General features: G+C 36.6%; 1 protein-coding gene across 1 annotated transcript; it reads left to right on the top strand.

The window, feature by feature from the left end:
- The first annotated feature begins 17,478 nt into the window (after positions 1-17,478).
- egr2a (early growth response 2a) lies at positions 17,479-21,318 on the top strand. Its single transcript, XM_061228593.1, has 2 exons — positions 17,479-17,683; positions 18,139-21,318. The coding sequence occupies exons 1-2, from the start codon at positions 17,524-17,526 to the stop codon at positions 19,155-19,157; spliced, it is 1,179 nt and encodes a 392-aa protein (XP_061084577.1). The 5' UTR covers positions 17,479-17,523; the 3' UTR covers positions 19,158-21,318.
- Positions 21,319-22,070: the final 752 nt, after the last annotated feature.

Genomic DNA, 22,070 nt, shown 5'->3' with positions numbered 1-22,070 from the left:
CGTGCGTGTCTGTGTGTGTGTGTGATGACTCTTTGCAGTTGGAGTTTATCATGCGTCAGGGGACTGCACACCATTGTCCTGAAACTGATCACGGTCAAGTGGAACTTGTATGGCAGGTGAGTCCGTACCCATGATGCTCTTCTGCCCATGCACACCCAACACCCTGCACCTGCAGTACCTAGTCTGTGAAGGCTTGCGGGCGTGTATCACAAAGCAGGATTACGGAGTTAACTGGATAAGTAAAACCTGGAACAGCTGTTTTTACTTCAGTCCATGTTCCAGTTTTGGAAAGGTTCTGTGTTTTCCACATTGAATTTATCCAGCTAACTCTGTAATCCTTCTCAGTGATATGCCCCCCCCCCCCCCCCTCCTGTTCCAAACAGCTGTCTTTGTTTGAGATGACGTCACTCGCTAGCTGAGGAGACTGTTCTCTGGCCCCAGATCTGGCCTTTGTGGGGTCTTGTTGCCGTGGTGACACTGTGGGCTTATGGGAGTACTGTAGGGCTCGATGAAGGCTCGTATCTCACTCTGGAGCCTGGACACTTCTCCTCAACCTCCTCTTCATCGTTTCCTGGACAACAGTCGCCATCTCTGTCTCCGTGACCAGTTCCCTCGGGGAAAGGGACAAGGGATGAAGGCTACTCCCCCCCCCCCCCCCCCCCCCCCCCATTTCCAAAAGAATATTTCTCCCCAATTTGGAATGGCCATTTGTTTGAGTTGAAGGCCATAGGGGTCAGTTTATATGAGTGTATTTCAGTGATGAGTATATGTGAGTGATGAGTGTATTTTCTCATGACTCCACACAGGAGAACGTGATGGAGGATTTCCATGATGTCATTTGCTCTCTTTTCCCCCCCTCTCCCTCTTGCTTTGTCCTTCACTAATTTTTCCCCATATTCTCTCTTCATCCCTGCTTTCTTTCATACATTCTTTCATACATTGTGTCTCCCTCTCTCTCTCTGACTCTAAGACTGGTTCTGGCGCTGGTTTTCACTGTGCTGGGGCGGTATCAGCAGGTGGCAGAGGTGCTGAGATCCTACAGAAAGCAGAGGAGGCTGCAGAGCTGGTGTGAGCGCAGAATAAATGACGAACTGCACACTGCACCCCATGTGGTCTGAGGTACACAGCGCCCTCTTCTGGTCAACATGCACAGTACCATTCTTCTGTATTCCCACACAGGTGCTTCTGGGTATGATAGCAACATTCCATCCTGTTTTGTCATCCCGCCTACCTAGTTACCCCATGTTGATTACCGAATGGATTTACGATGCTAAATAATTTTTCTCCACAATATTAATAAATGAGAGGCTGACATTATCGATTGATCTTCTTGGCCTTGTAATGGCTAGAATAAATCATTGTATCCTTTTTATAGTTATTAAATTATGTTTTCCAGTCTTTTTGTTTGCAGCAGTGTCTGATGCCATGATTGAATGAAAATATTTATTAATTTATACTGTTATTCTGTTTTGAAGGAGAAACATTTCTTTGAAGAACAAATTCATTTAATTCGGAAGAGGAAGTTTTCATTCTTCCATCATCTCTGGTAAATATCTGGTAAAGATATTATAAAAAATAAAAAAATAAAATAAAAAGGATACTTTGCATAAAGCAGGGGTTCCTGGACAAGTCCTGTGGCTTTCATTCAAGCCAATTATTTTATTATTTATTCAACTTATTAATTTCAAGTTCTTGAAATGTGTGCTGTAACAGATTTTAACAAATTGATTTTGTTCAATAAATTGCTTTGTTTATTTCCCACAAATGGTCTGGGTTCAATGATCAGTTACCCACACTTTCAGTATTTATGTGTTCACTGATTTCAGCTGTAGGTGAACTGTAGCTCTGCAAAAGGCAACATAAAAAAAAAAAACATCTACAGCATATTACAGAAAGTTAAAGCATTACATATATCAGGCTGTTATGACATATTTTAGAAAGCTCCCATGTGTTATAAGTTCCTTTCAAAGAGTAATGTGCCCCACTGTGTTACTAGTAGTAGTAGTAGTAGTAGTAGTAGTAGTAGTAGTAGTAGTAGTAGTAGTAGAAGTAGTAGTAGTAGAAGTAGCAGCAGCAGTAGCAAAAAAAAAAAAAAAACAACAAAAAAAAAAAAAGCTACTACTGGCCCTATTACTATGACAAAAAGAACAAGCATTATTTATAAAGTGAGTATATTTAAAGCTCTAATCAGAACCATTGTAACAGTGTTCCAGGCACATCAGCAGGGCACGACTTGCAGACCGTCCCCAGCCACAGCCTGTGCCGCCTCACGCTGGTGGACCACACCCTGGCGGGCGCTCGACACCGCGGCCCACCTGCTCCGCGGCAGCCTCCTGGCCCTGTGGGGCGTCCTCCTGGCCCTGTCGGGCGTCCTCTCCCCCCCGCCTCTCAGAGGTGCGTGCCAGCCTGCCAGCGCCTGCCTTCTCTCGTCAGGTCAGGAGTTCCGCGCCAGCGCACCTGCGTGTGTGTGTGGCGTCAGGGGCTGCGTGCCGAGCGTGTTTGGTTTCTGCTTCTGTTGGAGTGACGTGTGTGTGTGTGTGTGCACACGTTCGCCCACGCATGTTTCGGTGTGTTTTTTTGTTCTGGGCATTCGTGTGTGAAAGCTTGTGTGTTTTCATTTCGAGAGGTCTCAGTTTTGCGTTTGAGTGTATGAGCATTAGCTTTGTGTGCATGTCTGTGTCTGAAAATGTATGTGTATGTGTGCTTATTAGACTTATTTTTTTAAACGTATTGGTCTTCTGCTGCTGTGCCCTATCCACTTAGAGGTTTGATATATGTGTTCAGAGATGCTCTTCTGCATACAATCATTCCCCGGTCAAAATCACTTCGATCACGTTTCTTCCCCATTCTAACATTTGGTCTCAAAAACAGCTGAACCTCTTGACCACATGTGCATGCTTTTATGCATTTAGTTGCTGCCACATGAATGGCTGATTATCTGTATTTACAAGCTGGTGTACAGGTCTACCTGATAAGGGTATGTGCCTCTTCTATCTTGGTGTGTGTGTGTTTCATAGTGTACGTGTGTCCACCCGTGTTCTGTATATTTCTGCATCTACTCGCTAGGTGTGTGTGTCTCCGTGTGTGTGACTGTGTGCTTCAGGGTTTATGAAAAGGCCTTGACGAACGCAGTCAGGCAGCAAGCCTCCCTCTTCCTGCAGGTGGAGGAATTGTGCCCCGTTTCCGTGGTTTCTTTGACAACCTGCATATCCGGCATGACTGTGCCCCTTTTTGCAGACGTCTAAGGTGAAGACCTGGTAACCAACCCTGACCAGCACGCGCAGATGAAAAAGATCACTATGCAGATCAAGGTGATGAAGTAGTGCAGGAATGCTTGTCACGCAAAGTGTGCGCGTGTGTGTTTGAGTATGCACACGTGAACTGAAACCCTCTTAACCCATTTCTGCAGGAAACCCTGGATGTGTTTCTGGAGCTAAATAAGGATGTGAGTTTGCTGAATCTCTTCAAGTCTGGCAACCGGGAGAGAGGAGCTGAGTCTCAGTGTTCACCCATGAGCTTATCTCCTTTTCTATTCTTTATGTTTCTATCCCAGCATGCTCTGTGGGCCATTTCTTCCTTCATTGTTCTGTCTCACTCATGAGTGCTGCTACTGCACCCTTGTGCATGTGTATTTTGCTAGTTTCCTGTGTATTTTGCTAGTTTCTGGATGTGATGCTCTGACTTATGGTAGAACCTATGCACTTGTAAGTCGCTTTGGATTAAAAGCGTCTGCCAAATGACTAAAATGTAAATGTAAATGTAATGTTGCTATGGTAATAGTGCTAGCAGGTTGGAGGGGCTGATTCTCTCATTCAGTAAACCTTCAATAGGTGTTTCTCTGGGTTGGCTAAGTTTGTCACATGGAACATGCATGAAAACTATGTCCTGGGGCAGGGGTAGGGGGATCCCATGAATTAGATGATGGGGATGCTGGCCACTCCTACCTCCAAGTGAACTGCTCAATTTGGTGTCATTTATGATGCTATGGGGTCTGGGGAAGTTGTATGTTCATTTGACAATTAGATTTGTTTATATTCATTTGTATTAAAATTTCTGGCGGTTAACCTTATCCAAAAGTTTAATTCTATGTTTTAAAAAAATATAACATAAAAAGGAATTACTAGACAAACGGTCCAAGCCAGTGGTCCAACCGAGTTACATTACATAACATTACATTCATGGCATTTGGCAGACGCTCTTATCCAGAGCGACGTACAACAAAGTGCATACCCATAACCAGGGATAAGTGCGCTGAAAGACCCTAGAGGGAAGTACAATTTCAACTGAGTTGGTGTTGATGCATCACCAGCTGCAAATAAGTCAAGCTTGAACAACGTTAGGCCACTCCAACCAAGCTAGGCCCAACGCATTTATTGAGTTATCAGAGAACCTGTCCAGACTTACTGAGGGATTTAAGCTCAATCGCACTTTGTGAAATTCCTCCCCAATGTGGTGGGAATTCGGTGCCACATGATGTTTGACTGAGTTCACCAGACAAAAGGAGGATGTGCACGGAGCCTCTCCCCCTCTCTCCCTCTCTCTTTCTCTCTCTCTCTCTCCCTCTCCCTCTCCCTCTCCCTCTCTCCCTCTCTCCCTCTAGAGATGGTAGATTCTTTGTCACAGGTACAGCCCCAAATGTCTTTAGACCCCCCAAGCCTCAATAGAATTAATTTTAAATTAGAAACAGAAACGCTTGTTGAATCATAATTGTCTTTAAACACATTCCCGTTTATCCATATCAGATTTTCAATGTAAAAATTATCTGTTGAGAGTTTTTAAATTTTTGCACATTTTGGATATAGCGATAAATGATGTATTCTGCAGATTTTTTTATCACAAATGTCTTTAAATGCAATTTCACGCAGTAGTTGTTAAAAAAAAAAAACGAGAAAAAAAACAATGAGTGTACTTATGATTTGAAGTGTAAAAATAATATATTTAAAATGTTTACATGTTTCCACTGTTTGACATAAGAGCTACTGTCTGTATATGTAGACATGTATTTTCCATGATTTTCTTTGATTTTCTTTTATTTAACTGTGATTGTTAAATAAAAAATATTTTCCATGATTCTAAGTGTAAAGATTATATATTTACAATGTGTATTTTTTCACTTTTGAGTCATGAAACAATATTATTGTCTTATGTATTTTGCTGTTTGTTTGAACCAAACACTATTTTTTTCACAGATAGGGTTTTACCATACTTTTTGTGTAAAAATGATTTGCAATCTGAATGATTGAAAGTACTGCATATTTAGAATGACAAACATGTTCCAGTCTTTTGCTGACTATCCACTGAAACCTATTTTTAATCAAAATCTTGAAAAATAAATGTCACTGTGGTTTTTGAAAAAACAACAATTTATTCCCCATGTGTTAGAGTATAAAAAGTATATATATTTAGAATTTTTTTATTTTCTGACATTTTTGAGTGTTTCTTTTTTTGTTGCTAATTTTCCAGTGAAACTATTGAAATACAGTTTTATTAATATGCATCACTGTGGTTTTTGAATAAAAATGATTTTCAACTTGCCTTGGTGTGAAAATGTTTTATTTATGAATTTTGTCATGAGATGTAATTTTCATCATACAATTTCAGAAATCTTTTTATTCAAAAATTATTCAGACTCATTTTTATGACTCATATTTGTGGAAAAAACATGGTTCCCTATCTGTATCAGAAAATAGCAATTATTATTAAAACTACGATTCATGAAAATTTTCAGAGACATCAATAATTATTTATTTTACCGTGAAAGTGAACAGAACACTATTCCCTTCATATCTATGAAATAAAATGGAATATTATTTTTTTCACAATTTTTGGACAAAGGACTAAAATCTTATGTATTTTTTCAATTGCCACCAAAATTCATTTTTCTTCATGAAAATTTTCAGAGACCTCAATAATGATTTATTTTACTGTGAAAGTGAACAGAACACCATTCCCTTCATATCTATAAAATAAAATTGAATTTTTTTTTCTCAATTGTTGGACAAAAGACTAAAATCTTATGTATTTTTTCAATTATGTATTTATTCATTTTTCTTCATAAATTTTTTTTCAGAGACATCAATAATTATTTATTTTACAGTGAAAGTGAACAAAACACCATTCCCTTCATATCTATAAAATAAAATAGAAAAAAAAAATTCCTACATTTTTGGACATAAGACTAAAATCTTATGTATTTCTCCAATTGCCACCAAAATTCATTTTTCTTCATAAACATTTTCAGAGACATCAATAATTATTTATTTTACTGTGAAAGTGAACAGAACACCATTCCCTTCATATCTATAGAATAAAATGGGAAAAGAATGTAACCATTTTTGGACATAAGACTAAAATCGTATGTATTTTTTCAATTGCAACCAAAATTTATTTTTCTTCATAAAAATTTTCGGAGACATCAATAATTATTTATTTTACCAGGAATGTGAATAGAACACCATTCCGTTCATCCATCCATCCATTATCTTAACCCGCTTATCCTGAACAGGGTCGCAGGGGGGCTGGAGCCTATCCCAGCATACATTGGGCGAAAGGCAGGAATACACCCTGGACAGGTCGCCAGTCCATCACAGGGCACACACACCATTCACTCACACACTCATACACTCATACCTATGGGCAATTTAGACTCTCCAATCAGCCTAACCTGCATGTCTTTGGACTGTGGGAGGAAACCGGAGTTCCCGGAGGAAACCCACGCAGACACGGGGAGAACATGCAAACTCCGCACAGAGAGGCCCCGGCCGACGGGGATTCGAACCCAGGACCTCCTTGCTGTGAGGCGGCAGTGCTACCCACTGCACCATCCATGCCGCCCTCATTCCGTTCATATCTATGAAATAAAATTGAATTTTATTTTTTTTCTACATTTCTGGACATGAGACTATATTCTCATGTATATTTCTACTGAAATGCATTTTACTTCATAAAAAGTTTCACAGACATCAATAATTATTTATTTCACCGTGAATGTGAATAGAACAACATTCCCTTCATATCAATAAAATAAAATGGAATTTTTTTTTTTTTTCTACATTTTTGGACCCAAGACTATAATCTTATTCATTTTTCATGTTTTCCACTGAAATGCATTTTTCTTTATGAAAATTTTCAGAGACATTATAAATAATTTATTTCACCATGAATGTGAACAAAACACCATTCCCTTCATATCTATATCATGAAATGGAATTTTATTTTTTTCACCATTTTTTGACATGAGACTATTGTGTTATATATTTTCTGATGTATATTTCCACTGAAATGCATTTTTCTTCATGAAAATTTTCAGAGACATCAATAATTATTTATTTCACTGTGAAAGTGAACAGAACACCATTCCATTCATATTTATATAGTAAAATAGAATTTTATTTTTTTCACCATTTTTGGACATATGACTATTGTCTTATGTATTTTCTAATGTATTTTTCTACTGAAATTCATTTTTCTTCATGAACATTTTCAAAGACATCAATAATTATTTATTTAATTGTGAATGTGAATAGAACACCATTCCCTTCAAATCAATAAAATAAAATGGAATATTATTTTTTTCTACATTTTTGGACATAAGACTATATTCTTATGTATATCTCTACTGAAATGCATTTTTCTTCATAAACATTTTCCGAGACATCAATAATAATTTTATTTCATTGTGAATGTGAAGAGAACACCATTCCCTTCTTATCTATAAAATAAAATGGAATATTTTTTTTTTTCACAATTTTTGGACTAAAATCTTATGTATTTTTTCAATTGCCACAAAAATTCGTTTTTCTTCATAAAAATTTTCAGAGACATCAATAATTATTTTTTTCATTGTGAATGTGAACAGAACACCATTCCCTTCATATCTATGAAATAAAATGGAATATTTTTTTTTTCTAAATCTTTGGACAAAAGACTAAAATCTTATGTATTTTTTCAATTGCCACAAAAATTATTTTTTCTTCATAAAAATTTTTCAGAGACATCAATAATTATTTATTTCATTGTGAATGTGAATAGAACACCATTCCCTTCATATAAATAAAATAAAATTGAATTTTCTTTTTTCTACATTTTTGGACATAAGACTAAAATCTTATTTCTTTTTCCAATTGCCACCAAAATTCATTTTTCTTCATAAAAATTTTCAGAGACATCAATAATTATTTTTTTCATTGTGAATGTGAACAGAACACCATTCCCTTCATATCTATAAAATAAAATGGAATTTTTTTTTTCACAATTTTTGGACAAAAGACTAAAATCTCATGTATTTTTTCAATTGCCACAAAAATTCATTTTTCTTCATAAAATTTTTCAGAGACATCAATAATTATTTTTTTCATTGTGAATGTGAACAGAACACCATTCCCTTCATATCTATAAAATAAAATGGAATTTTTTTTTTCACAATTTTTGGACAAAATACTAAAATCTCATGTATTTTTTCAATTGCCACAAAAATTCATTTTTCTTCATAAAAATTTTCAGAGACATCAATAATTATTTTTTTCATTGTGAATGTGAACAGAACACCATTCCCTTCATATCTATAAAATAAAATGGAATTTTTTTTTTTCACAATTTTTGGACAAAAGACTAAAATCTCATGTATTTTTTCAATTGCCACAAAAATTCTTTTTTCTTCATAAAATTTTTCAGAGACATCAATAATTATTTTTTTCATTGTGAATGTGAACAGAACACCATTCCCTTCATATCTATAAAATAAAATTGAATTTTTTTTTTCACAATTTTTTCGACAAAAGACTAAAATCTTATGTATTTTTTCAATTGCCACAAAAACATTTTTTTCTTCATAAAATTTTTCAGAGACATCAATAATTATTTTTTTCATTGTGAATGTGAACAGAACACCATTCCCTTCATATCTATAAAATAAAATGGAATATTTTTTTTCACAATTTTTTCGACAAAAGACTAAAATCTTATGTATTTTTTCAATTGCCACAAAAATTCTTTTTTCTTCATAAAATTTTTTCAGAGACATCAATAATTACTTCTTTTGCCGTGAAAGTGAACAAAACACCATTCTCTTCATATCTATAAAATAAAATTGAATTTTCTTTTTTCTACATTTTTGGACATAAGACTAAAATCTTATTTCTTTTTCCAATTGCCACCAAAATTCATTTTTCTTCATAAAAATTTTCAGAGACATCAATAATAATTTTTTTCATTGTGAATTAAATTTTAAATTACATTTTTTCAGAGACATCAATAATTACTTATTTTACCGTGAAAGTGAACAAAACACCATTCCCTTCATATCTATAAAATAAAATGGAATTTTTTTTTTTCACAATTTTTGGACAAAAGACTAAAATCTTATGTATTTTTTCAATTGCCACCAAAATTCGTTTTTCTTCATAAAAATTTTCAGAGACATCAATAATTATTTTTTCCATTGTGAATGTGAACAGAACACCATTCCCTTCATATCTATAAAATAAAATGGAATATTTTTTTCACAATTTTTTCGACAAAAGACTAAAATCTTATGTATTTTTTCAATTGCCACAAAAATTCTTTTTTCTTCATTAAATTTTTTCAGAGACATCAATAATTACTTATTTTACCGTGAAAGTGAACAAAACACCATTCTCTTCATATCTATAAAATAAAATTGAATTTTCTTTTTTCTACATTTTTGGACATAAGACTAAAATCTTATTTCTTTTTCCAATTGCCACCAAAATTCATTTTTCTTCATAAAAATTTTCAGAGACATCAATAATAATTTTTTTCATTGTGAATTAAATTTTAAATTACATTTTTTCAGAGACATCAATAATTACTTATTTTACCGTGAAAGTGAACAAAACACCATTCCCTTCATATCTATAAAATAAAATGGAATTTTTTTTTTTCACAATTTTTGGACAAAAGACTAAAATCTTATGTATTTTTTCAATTGCCACCAAAATTCGTTTTTCTTCATAAAAATTTTCAGAGACATCAATAATTATTTTTTCCATTGTGAATGTGAACAGAACACCATTCCCTTCATATCTATAAAATAAAATGGAATATTTTTTTCACAATTTTTTCGACAAAAGACTAAAATCTTATGTATTTTTTCAATTGCCACAAAAATTCTTTTTTCTTCATTAAATTTTTTCAGAGACATCAATAATTACTTATTTTACCGTGAAAGTGAACAAAACACCATTCTCTTCATATCTATAAAATAAAATTGAATTTTCTTTTTTCTACATTTTTGGACATAAGACTAAAATCTTATTTCTTTTTCCAATTGCCACCAAAATTCATTTTTCTTCATAAAAATTTTCAGAGACATCAATAATTATTTTTTCCATTGTGAATGTGAACAGAACACCATTCCCTTCATATCTATAAAATAAAATGGAATATTTTTTTCACAATTTTTTCGACAAAAGACTAAAATCTTATTTCTTTTTCCAATTGCCACCAAAATTCGTTTTTCTTCATAAAAATTTTCAGAGACATCAATAATAATTTTTTCCATTGTGAATGTGAACAGAACACCATTCCCTTCATATCTATAAAGTAAAATGGAATATTTTTTTCACAATTTTTTCGACAAAAGACTAAAATCTTATGTATTTTTTCAATTGCCACCAAAATTAGTTTTTCTTCATAAAAATTTTCAGAGACATCAATAATTATTTTTTCCATTGTGAATGTGAACAGAACACCATTCCCTTCATATCTACATAATAAAATGCAATTTTATTTTTTTCAGCATTTTTCGACAAAATACTAGAATCTTATATATTTTCCGATGTATATTTCCAATGAAATCCATTTTTCTTCATGACAATTTTCAGAGACATTTTACATTATTTATTTCGCCGTGAATGTGAACAGAACACCATTCCCTTCATATGTATACAATAAAATGGGAATTTTATTTTTTTCACCATTTTTGGACAAAAGACTAAAATCTTATGTATTTTTCCAATTTCCACTGAAATTCACTTTTCTTCATTATAATTTTCGGAGAGATCAATAATTATTCATTTCACCGTGAAAGTGAACAGAACACCATTCCCTTCATTATGTATATAATGAAATGCAATTTAATTTTTAATCATTTTTGGACATGCTTTCTTATGTATATTTCCACTGAAGTGCATTTTACTACAAAAATATTTTCACAGACATCAATAATTTTTTATTTCACTGGAGAATGTGAACATAACACCATTCCCTTCATATCTACATGATAAAATGCAATTTTATTTTTTTCACCATTTCTAGACATAAGTCTATAATCTTATGCATTTTTCCAATTTCCACTGAAATGCCTTTTTCTTCATGAAAATTTTAATTTTTTTCACCATTTTTGGACATAAGACTATATAGTCTTATGTATTTTCTTATGTATATTTCCACTGAAATGCATTTTTCTTCAAAAAAGTTCACAGACATCAATAATTATTTATTTCATTCTGAAAGTGAACAGAACACAATTCCCTGCATATCTATATAATAAAATGGAATTTTATTTTTTTCCAACATTTTTGGACATAAGACTAAAATCTCATGTATTTTTCCAATTTCCACTGAAATGCATTTTTCTTCCAAAAAAATTTCAGAGACATTTTATATAATTTATTTCACCGTGAATGTGAACAGAACACCATTCCCTTCATATCTATTTAATATAATGGCATTGAATTTTTTTCACCACTTTTTGGACTCAAAATCTTTTATTTGCTATTGTTAAATAAACATGATTCTCCATCCATCTGAATAATGAAATCCCATTCAGAATTCCTGTTTTTCATTTCCACCTTTTGACGTGAGACAAAATACATAGGACTATTTGCTTATTAACAAAAACATACAGATATAAAGGGAATCTTTTGTCACAATCATATCAGTTGAAAATGTAAAAATACATAAGACAGTAGTATAAAAATGGTTAAAGAAATTACATCTTTTCTTTTTTCTTTTTATGTATATCCCCCCAACCAAATTTTTTACTTTCCTCCTTTCATTGACTGGGGGGCGATTAACTTTATTTTTAAAAGCACACCTACCACTAGGGGGCATTGTTCACCATAAAAAATTCCCTTCCATATTTCATAATCCTTCCCTGATATGAGGACCAAGACAGTTAAATTCATCACTGATTAATTCTAATATAAACAGAGTAAAGGTTACAGTTTACATTAAATACAGATAATGAAACAATGTGTATCTTGGCACCATTCGCTGGGAATAAACATTTGCTACCATTCGCTAACTCTTGATTCGGAAGGCATGGTGTAATCTCAACATTCACAAAATCATTGTACTCTGGCAGCAGTATTTTTCACACAGACAAAGATGGTGGTTTACCCAATAAATACACTTTATAAGCACACCATTGGAGACCCTGGCCACATGTTGTTTCCCATTGTTGAGGTTAATGGACTGCACTGAGCACTGAGATTATATTAATTTTACAATTACACAATTTAATATTCAAGCAGAGCATAATCAGTATTATTTTACATTACATTTAATTTAGCAGACAGTTTTATCCAAAGTGCCATACAAAAAGTGAATATCAAGGAAGGTCATAGAAAAAACAACAGTATCCTTGTTTGCTTTGTATCTTTGAGATTATTGAAAACCCGCACAAATGTTTTGCTGTCCATGTAAACAAAAACAATTAAAAGGTTGAGTAAACACCATATATAATCAATGTGATGTCATTACATTACAGTTATTTAGCTGATGCTTTTTATCCAAACTAAACTAAGTAAACTGGATCAAACTGAGCAGGGGACAATCCGCCCTGGAGCAATGTGGAGTTGGGAGGCACTTGAACCACCAACCTTCCAGGTCCCAGTCATGTACACTACCTAAGCCACAAGGCTATAGGCTACCCCCCACAGCATGGGTCATATAAACTACACAATCTATCACAAAGTGACAAGTTGGTGGTTTCATCAGTATATTTTCATTGTGACTGAAGCATTACAAAACAACCATTGACAAATGACTCAGTCACACTTTACAAAATCGTTCATAAATTGGCATTGGTAGTTGTGGACATGAACTAATAATGAACAATTACCTGAAGCATGAAATAAAACTTAATTAGTTAATGCATTTGTTAAGAACTAACTAATGCATGTGTTACTGTGCATTATATTTATACATTAGCAAACCATAGGATGAACTTCACCATTAACAAATACACTAACTGACTTTTTCATTCCAATATTTATTGGTAATAAATAATGTAGTTGTAACATGAATTAATGATGTACAAATATATTATCAGAGCTGTACACATTGACTTCTCAGTCATAGATAGTTAACATGTACAATATTTCATGCCAATTCGTGGAACCTTATTGTCAAGCATTATCAATGACTCAAACACAATGACACAGCACAAGCAGTAGACTGCGGAATAAAAATAAGCGTCATATGTCATTATCAATGACATATTGACTTCTCAGTCATAGATAGTTAACATGTACAATATTTCATGCCAATTCATGGAACCTTATTGTAAAGTATTATCAATGACTCAAACACAATGACACAGCACAAGCAGTAGACTGCAGAATACAAATAAGCGTTGGTCACATCCCCACCCTTCAGAGAGAAATTGCTCATCAGTGCTCCCCAGAATTGAGCTGAATTACAAATTGCATAGACTTGACTACTCCAAATTCAAAGGAAAGAAAAACAACAATTATAAACAATTGACATACAGTTGTTATACTAATTGAATAACAAAGGACAACCTCCAAGAAAGACAATTATCTGATCACAGCAGAGGTTTCATGTAAAACGATATCATTCCTGCCCACAGCAAACCTAGGTCAAATATGGATATGGAATATGGATATAATTTTGGATTCAAATACTTTTATGTGCTCCATTGATTTTGCCTGGTGCAATTGAAGCAGCCAACAGGACCAGAAGACGGGGTTTGCAGTTTTTGAGGATATTTCAAACTGCCAGACACAAGCTCAGTAAAGTGTAGAAAAGCATCTAAATCCAAAACAATTACATATTCAACCCAGGCCTGGTTGACAGTGGTGTGGGTATTTCACTGGTATCTCATAAGAATTGTCTATTAAATTGACGTTTACAAACCCACATGCAATGGTCTGGACACTTCACCATGCACACCTCTGACAAAAAAACTCAAAAAACGCTAAAAAACACAAGTACTCTCAGCAGTAAAATAACGAGTCTATTCTGATCTGAAACCTGGCTATGTAGTAGTGTCATATGCCAGATATCTGTTGCACGTTACATCATGCTACTCCACTCTCGGTGTGCGTAATTGCCAGCTTGGAGATGTCTGTGCTAGAGAAACAGAATTAGCTCGGCTTCCCAGCAGCACATATGAGGAGTACTACGCAAGTACGCATCCGTGACCCTCAGACTCCATCCATCTGTGAGATTCAGCAATTTGCCCAACACATACAACACGTCACCCACTGCCAGAACGGCACAGTGGGTCCTTATGCACACAGGTCTGCCAGTAGACCCTTTGCTTGTATTAATTTATTATTAACCTTGATATGTATACAGGGACATGACATTGAGACACAATGCAAGAGCTAAAGGTTACAATCGATAATAATAAATAAAATGAACGAAAACAAGAAACAATAAAAAATAATCAAACAATTCAATTGAAGGTGAACATTTACAGTGAAGCTGATATTAGCACCATTAGCCTCTGATATCATCTCATCCTTAAGCAGTAAGTGAACAGTGAGGGTGGGTTGGGTCGGGGCTCCCCCTCCTCCACCATCAGGCACTCCTGTCATCCCCCAAAACTAGAGACTTTCAGGACCATGGACAGCAGCAGTCCCATTGCAGGTGTACACAGCTGCGTAAACCGGTAATTATACCAGTTATACCTGCACATATAATACTAATTTATAATGAATACTAATAATAGTATTCATTAAGAATGACTGAATTTGTATGAATTATTATTATTACAATAATGTCCATTTGCGATTTAAAAATCTTTGATCATCACCATCATCAAGATGGGTGTGCCTGCCAAAGCATATACACACACACAGGCACGCACACACACAAACACACTCACTCCCCAGACACACACACACACACACACACACACACACACACACACACACCCCTCTACCCCACACACACCCCACGCACACACACAAACACACTCTCTCCCCAGACACACACACACACACACACACCCCTCTACCCCACACACACCCCACGCACACACACAAACACACTCTCTCCCCAGAGTGACTCAAGATGGAGGGGACGTTGCAAAGGAACTACCTCACTGGACAATCTGGTAACAGCCAACGCAATGTCCCGTTATGGCACCTTTTGAGTATTTATATCAACTGACACCACAGACGCGTTATAATATAACTGTACCCCGGAGGAAGGAATCATCAAAACACGGATCTAAAGGTGAGAACGCCAGGACATGGGACATGAGGTGCTGAACAGACTGCAGCTATTTCAGTCCCTCGCTGGGCTGACCCTGCTGAAACATAATAAATGACCCTGAATTTCTTCAGTGATTTCAAACGTTACCAGCATATACAGAAGTGAAGTATTTCAAATACGCATTTGACTGGGCTCAGACCGACAACATGGCTAAGAAAAGTTAACCACCTTGTCTGTCTTGGCGATGAAAACGGCAGCAACCCGTCCCGAGTGGTCACTGTGACTCAACATCCCCGATAAGCCATTTAGCACCTCACACCCACATCCCCTCTGTGTGAAGACACGCATTCTGTTCACGCTGCAGAATTTAGCAGCATTTCGCCCGCAACTCATCAGTGTTTCATATTCTCTGTAGTTACGTGTGAAATAAAGTTGTGGCCAAACCCAAGCTTTCCTTTAACCCTTTAAAAGGTAACTACATCCGAGATCAAAACTTTTTTTTTTTTTTTGTAAAAGTTTTTGTGTTTCACTTTATAGTGAAGTGTTTTAATCCATGCCATTATTTCAACATTGATAATATCATTTTGGCTTAAAAAACTGGTCGGAAAAGTGTGTTCCGCTGCATATAGATTTTGAAAAATCTGCAGTGCACTTTGGCCCTGCCCAAATCACGGTACTTTTTTCTGGATATGGCGATGTCATACATAGATGTCAATCAAATATCCAGTTGGAAAACGGATCAATATAAAACAGAACACTGCCAGCACCTGATTGGTTAGAGAATGCTTTATGCAAATGAGACAGACACATCTACTCCACCCACCACAGAACACATTTTCTTTAATTGTGTAGAAGTTGGAGCCAGGCTGAAACAGTGAAAGCAATTACTCTAAGTGTGAGATCACAAACGTGTGATTAGAATGTTCTAATGCGGATGTAACAATCACTAGTGGCAATTGAAAGCAATGGATTTCTAGAACACAGACTAAGAATTTAGAAAAATACATTCCATAAAAGGTACTGTTCAAAGGGTTAAAGATCAGCGAGTGAAGGAGTGCTGCTTTCTGCATGCAAACATGTTGCCACTGTCTGCTGCAATGGCCCTTTAAGCCAGACTACATGCTGGAACAAGGAGACCACATGGTACTCCGCACAATTTCTGATGTCACAATGAATTAAGAGCAACTAAAGTTAAGCACTACAGCATATTTAAATGAAAAAAAATATGTAAACTACTTCAAATGCCTCTTCCACATCATCTGTTGATGAACACAGGAGACAATATGGATTTCAGGTGCAATTCCTTCTTGTTGATTTAAATCACTAAATCTGTGAGACAGGTTTGACTAATCGCACATATTACTCACTCTCGCTCATTACTCACAGTTATGACTTCTCTTGGCATTTTGAGTTTGTGCACAAGTAGCCTACTGGTGCTTAAAATGATAATGATGTGACAGTAGCATTGGTGGAGGTGGCTGTAATTTTGTAATGTTCCACTTCAGACATTGATATTTTGGAATGAGCCCCACATTTGGGAGTGGGTGTTCCTTCCATTTACCGGTCTAAAGCTTTTATGAAGAAGTGGGAGGTGGACCAGAATATCCCAGAAAGAAATTACTTTAGCATTAAAATCGTGAATCCCACCCACGTTCCATTGTATGACACATGCTACAGCCTACATAAAATTGACTACTTGTTTCAAGTTATCGTGCCATTTCAAGTGCAGTAGATTCATTAATTCAAACAGACACCTCGAATTATCCATTGATAAACAGCCTGCCCTTCGACATCCCATCCGAGAAAAGCCATTTTAAAATGCAGCCCTTGTATGGTCAATGACGCAACTGTACATTCATTGACTCTCCATAAATACATGGTACAACGAGCCAAGCCACCACGATCTGTCATTCACAATACATCAGCCGTTATATAGACTATAGCGTACAGAGCCACGCACAGGATCTGTAACGACTTAATTCATAGAAATAGGACAGTAGGCTGCAAATATCTGCCTCCACGCACATTTTAAAAGTGTCGTTTTACAATAACACGTGTTGTACGTGTTGTAATCCCGTTCCAGGCTAAATAATGACGGCCAAATCCCTGGAGAAAGCCGCAGTAAACCTCAGCTTCGGACGCCCTCTCCTAGAGAACTGCTCAGGGGATGCAGTTGTGCAAACTTCAGTAACAGTTTTTCCAGATGGGGAATTGGGAGGGAATTACGACCATATAAGTGGAACTTCCGCAGGTAAGCTTAGACTATCACCTTTTCTGATGGTGTCTAATGTAATAGTGACGTGACAGTAACGTTTTACCTTTATTACAATACAGAAGGTTTGTGCTTCTGTAAAAGTACTTATATTCCGTTATCAAGAGCGCATCTCTAGTATAGTATCTGCTATCTGCTAGCATAATGCACTACCCCTTGCATTGCTTCAAGACTGATCAGTGATCATTTGGCTGTACGCCGCTCTGGATAAGAGCGACTGCTAAATGCTTTGCAATGTAATGGAATGGAATTAATTACCACTAGTACGCAGTCCATTAATTGGCTATGTTTGATGACATTTACTTACTCTGAAAGTATAAGTATTGCCCAAATCGTTATATTAAATACTTAGGTGTTCCGTGCTGCTGCTACTTTGTTTACTATATCAATGTCCAACCTGTTAATGTTTTTTCTTTTCTTTTCTTTTTTCGCAGATGGAGATGTTACACTTGAAAATCGCTTTCTCGACTTCTATTCCAACACTTTTGCGCAGTCAGCAGCGCCTCGCGACCAAGCCTTCGCCTATGTGGGGAAGTTTTCTATCGATTCTTCAAGTAGTAACTGGAATCCAGACAGTGTTATCAACATCGTCAACGCGGGGATCTTGGGCATGACCCAGTCATGCTCGACGCCCTCTTCGGCGATACCCTCAATTACTCCGAACCAGTTCACGGACACTCCGGGCTGCACTGTGACGCAAAGTCTGCCCATTGATAGCGTCTATTCATCGCCACCACCTTACGCGGACGACGGAGAGGTCTACCAAGACACATGCGTTTTTCCTTCAACATCCACTTCTCACGTTTTGTATCATCCACCGCCCTACCAATCACCAAGGACGCCCACAGACTGTTCTCTTTTCCCCATTAACTCGGACTTTGCAAATTTACTTCACTCTGCATGCCAACGGGACATCCAGATTGTTCCTGACCGAAAACCCTTCATATGTCCAATGGACTCAATCAGGGTCCAGCCCCCTCTCACTCCTCTGAACACTATCAGGAATTTTACATTAGGTGGGTCGACCTTAGACGGCCTAAGACTACCTACGGTTCACAACCCCCAGAATTTGCCTCTGAGACCGATATTGCGACCCAGGAAGTATCCGAACAGACCGTGCAAGACACCTGTTCACGAGCGGCCGTTCTCTTGTCCAGCAGAATGTTGCGACAGAAGGTTCTCTCGCTCTGACGAGCTGACCAGACACATTCGAATTCACACCGGGCACAAGCCCTTCCGCTGCCGCATCTGCATGAGGAGCTTCAGCCGCAGCGACCACCTCACCACGCACATCCGCACGCACACCGGAGAGAAACCGTTCCCATGTGATTACTGTGGCAAAAAATTCGCCAGAAGTGACGAACGAAGGAGACACACGAAAATTCACATCAGACAGAAAGAAAGACAATCATCAACGATATGCAGTGACTCAGAACACAGAACGGTCAGTTAATTATTAGTGTATCCACAAGGTAACTTCAAAGAAACCGTGTGCATGCCCACCCAAGGCCCCACGAACACGAAGCTCAACAGTTAGTTTATTTGAAAAGCTGAAATAATGTATTATACACAGGCTATTTATTCACCCAGACCTTCGTGTTTTAGCCTACGCACTCGCACAAACTGCTCCCCTTTCCCATGGACCATCGGCCGTTCTTGTCACTTACCGTAAATCCTTAAATCCGTAAATTGTGTCCGGGGTCTTTTATTTACTTAGGCTGCACAAAGCACAGGCCTTTATTTGGGGCAGGCTTGTATTCGAGGCAGGCCTTTATTTCTTATTAGGCTTCTATTGTAGAATTTTATTCTTAGAAATAAAGTAAAAGGCTACACTTAAAGTGGGCCAACACTGTTCAATACTTCATGTAACCGTTCAGAAACGCAACTTGAGTAGCTAAACCATTCATGAAAGCCAAAACAGATGCGTCTTCATAGAATACCAATTTGCCAGACACGCCTTCATGAACAATAACAAATTAGCGTAGATAACAGCAAGTTATGGATCTTTTTTTTCCTAAAGTGCGTTTTATTGTGAGACATGCGTTTCGTTTGGAGCAGCATACCGGTAGGCTATCAAAAGATTTTCGCTTTGGTTTGGGATTTTATTTACTTTTGGACTGTTTGATTCAATTGCTAAATGTTGGGACTGGTGGGCACTGAAATCTGGGGGGTATTTGATGGTTCACTGTTAAGTTTTATGTAGTTGAATGAGTGTCGGGATTTCCTCCCGTCTGTTTATTGCGAGTCAAGACAGCCGCTTTCATTCATTCATTGAACGTGCGCTGTGGTGTAAATACATGGAAACCTTATTGTGTAGCCAAGTAGCCTAAATTGAGTTAATTTTTAATTTTGCCTGATTTACTTTTTATTAAATTCGTAGGCTGGAATGCCTCGCGGCAACAATTGTGTTTAAATGTATACTATGCTTCAGCTTTTGGTAAGCTACTCAGAAGGGGGCGGCAAGCGACTGGTAGCTTGAGAGCAACGTGTTGGAGACCCATGGTGTAGGACAACGACTTTTCATTGGCAATAGTATTAAACCAACCAACAATATTAAATATTAAGAAGAGCTCTTTTATTTCATTGAGTTAAATGGAAACAATGTCTTCTAGTGCTCATGGACTGATAGCCCTACTGGTAGGCAATATTACCCCGGCTTGTATTTGGCCCGAGGCCCGGCTTCAAATAGAATCCCGGACACAATTTGAGGATTTATTGTAAATGAACGAATTCATCAATTAATTAACAGAAAGTATACATAAAACCGATCTTACACTGCGTCGAATGAATGATGCTACGATTACTTGAGATAGGTATACAGCTTTATAAAGTTATTAAAGATATTAAATGCAGATGTGTTAACATACTAGTCTTTTTCCAGTTGACCTAATTTGCACTTATTCGAATGTGAATGAAGCGTTGAACTCTAAATAAGTAAAAATAATAATACCGTTAATAAGCATTATAGGCCTACTTGTAAATACTCTTAGTAAAATAGTTGCCAACGGCTAACTAATAAATTGAACAAAGCGATATAAGTAGACCCACAAAATATTTAACTTCAACTGACGTTTTACGCAGAAAACACATCCACTCAGTAGGTTACTGGATCAAACAAACTGTCATAATGTTTGCATAGTACAGAATTTACTGCAGGGCGTATTTTAACCCTGACAGCGGGGTTCATATTCTAAAAACTAGCTAGAAATGTAGGCCTCCTTATTAGACCCAACTCGCACTGGCTGGATGAGTCAACTCAAAATCAAATCGTAATGTTCAAAGTATTTTTTCCAACCACTTAAGGTGATGTTTGAACAATATTTTCCCAATCACCGTGGGGACAAAAGACCAAATAAAACCAAATTTGGATCAAACCTGTCTCTGCCTAATTTTGTAACCGGGTTTGTAGAAAGTGAGTCAGAACGTTGTTTCATTTCTTTTTTTCGCTTGTGTTTCATGGAGTGTGACTCAACAGAACACAAAAAGACAACTCTGGGTGCTGGACGAGAAGCTAAAAATAGTAAACAAAGCAAATATAGTGTATATCAGCTCTGGTAAACACTTTTTTTTTTGCCGATAAGAGTAATTTTCATCCCTTGTGGACTCACATGAACCTTGTTTGTGCTGAAGTAACACTGAACGTCACTGTGTACAGGTGTTGTATCAATATGTGAATCTGGCATGTGCAGGGGGGTGGGGGGCTCCAGGTGCACCTGCCCATTTAGCACCAAGTACCCGATGTGCCGCCTTGATTTGTGTTAAATATATATATACATATATATATAATTGTTGTGCTGTCATTACATTTTCATTCGTTAATGTTGGTAAGATATATCTCTCTGCACGGCCCTGCTGAGAAGTAAACTATTTTCTACTATATTCTTGTGACAATCTGTACATTCACATGTAGATCAAGAGTTTAAAATGAAAGGGTATAGATTTCTGGAACAGAAATTATGTAGAGCAGGCCTGCAACAGTGATGAGTCAGAACACAAATCCTTAGCAGTACTGAAGCAGTGATGTCCTACAAACTTAATATTCAACTAAGTGAATATTTGTACTGAAAAAATCCTAGGATTCTGGCCGGTAGCTTAACTTGCAAAGGTTGTAAAAATGTACAGTAACAGAACAAAGACAGCCATAAAATATCATAATATTGCTGGTATTGTCACAATACTGTTCCTAACCATGAGATGGTGCAAAACCGTACTCACTTCACAGATGATCATTTTGATTCCACGAGTGAAAATTACAAAATCATATTCATCCCCTATGAAGTGGTCACTCGACAACTCTGCCCCTCTGAGGTTTCATGGAGTCTTGCGTTCCCAATACTACCTTTGAGGACACTGACCAACATGCCAA

Source organism: Conger conger, chromosome 18 (assembly GCF_963514075.1).
Source record: "Conger conger chromosome 18, fConCon1.1, whole genome shotgun sequence".
Taxonomy (NCBI): domain Eukaryota; kingdom Metazoa; phylum Chordata; class Actinopteri; order Anguilliformes; family Congridae; genus Conger; species Conger conger.
This window is presented reverse-complemented; position numbering and strand designations above follow the sequence as displayed.